General features: G+C 28.4%; 1 protein-coding gene across 3 annotated transcripts in view; it reads right to left on the bottom strand.

Moving 5' to 3' along the window:
- TFAP2C (transcription factor AP-2 gamma) overlaps positions 1–862 on the bottom strand; it is a 29,295-nt gene that overhangs the window by 15,909 nt on the left and 12,524 nt on the right. For 2 of the 3 annotated variants that reach the window (XM_018560679.1, XM_018560680.1), the window contains one exon: positions 638–689. In XM_018560679.1, the coding sequence (XP_018416181.1) occupies positions 638–689 (52 nt within the window). Of the gene's footprint in view, positions 1–636; positions 690–862 lie in introns of all 3 variants that reach the window. The other variant, XM_018560681.1, reaches the window with a different exon arrangement.

Raw genomic sequence — 862 nt, 5'->3', positions numbered from 1 at the left:
AAAAAACAAAAAAAAAACCAAAATGTGCTTAAAAAAAAAAAAGGAGTAAAATAAAAAAAAAAGGGTTCTCTTAATTATAAGTCACAACAGGCGTTTTGCACGCTTCACAGCAAAGTGATGTTTGTGATAACAGAATTACTCATCTTCCCACTTAAAAAAAAAAACTTGACATCTAAATATTTTTGACATGACACAATCATGCAATCAAGATGGTTTATAGAAAAAGCTCTGTTTCTACTCAATTCTCAAGGGTTAAAAGGAATATTGGAAGGCATTTAAGGTTTGGAGAAGGGGGGAAACATTCGGTTGTTTAGAAAACAAAAAAACAACAAAAAGAAAAAAGAAAACCCAAAGTCAAAATCAAATGTTAAATAAATAAATAAATATGATTTCTGAACACAAATTCATTAGGACCTTATAAGCGTCAAACTTCATATGTTAGAAAAAAATGGTTTTGGTTGAAACTGTATTTAGCCTCTAAGCTATTTTTTTTTATATAGAGAAAGAATTCTCGAAGTTTGAAACATGTCTTAATAACAAAAAACAGATCAAAACATTTGGCCTTGGGGAGATTTTTTTTTTTTTTTTCCCCTGAAGTACTAAACAAGTTTTGAAGAAATAAACTTTTAAAACCAACCTTTTTTGATGACTGTCTGATCATGCATTATTAAACCGTGCTCCTCCAAACTCTGTAAGAAATAAACAAAACAAAGAGAGCACATTGGTTGTCTGTTTGTATAAAATAATGTTTTAGCCATCATTTTTTTTATTCTAGGTATTGTGAACTGCTAAGCATATTAAACACCTAAACAAATCACTAATAAAAAGGAAACAAAAAATAATATTTGGTTGCATAATTAAA

This window comes from Nanorana parkeri, unplaced genomic scaffold, assembly GCF_000935625.1.
Source record: "Nanorana parkeri isolate BGI_ZX_2015 unplaced genomic scaffold, ASM93562v1 scaffold474, whole genome shotgun sequence".
Taxonomy (NCBI): Eukaryota; Metazoa; Chordata; class Amphibia; order Anura; family Dicroglossidae; genus Nanorana; species Nanorana parkeri.
Note: the sequence above shows the minus strand (reverse complement) of the source record. Positions and strands in the feature narration are given on the sequence as shown.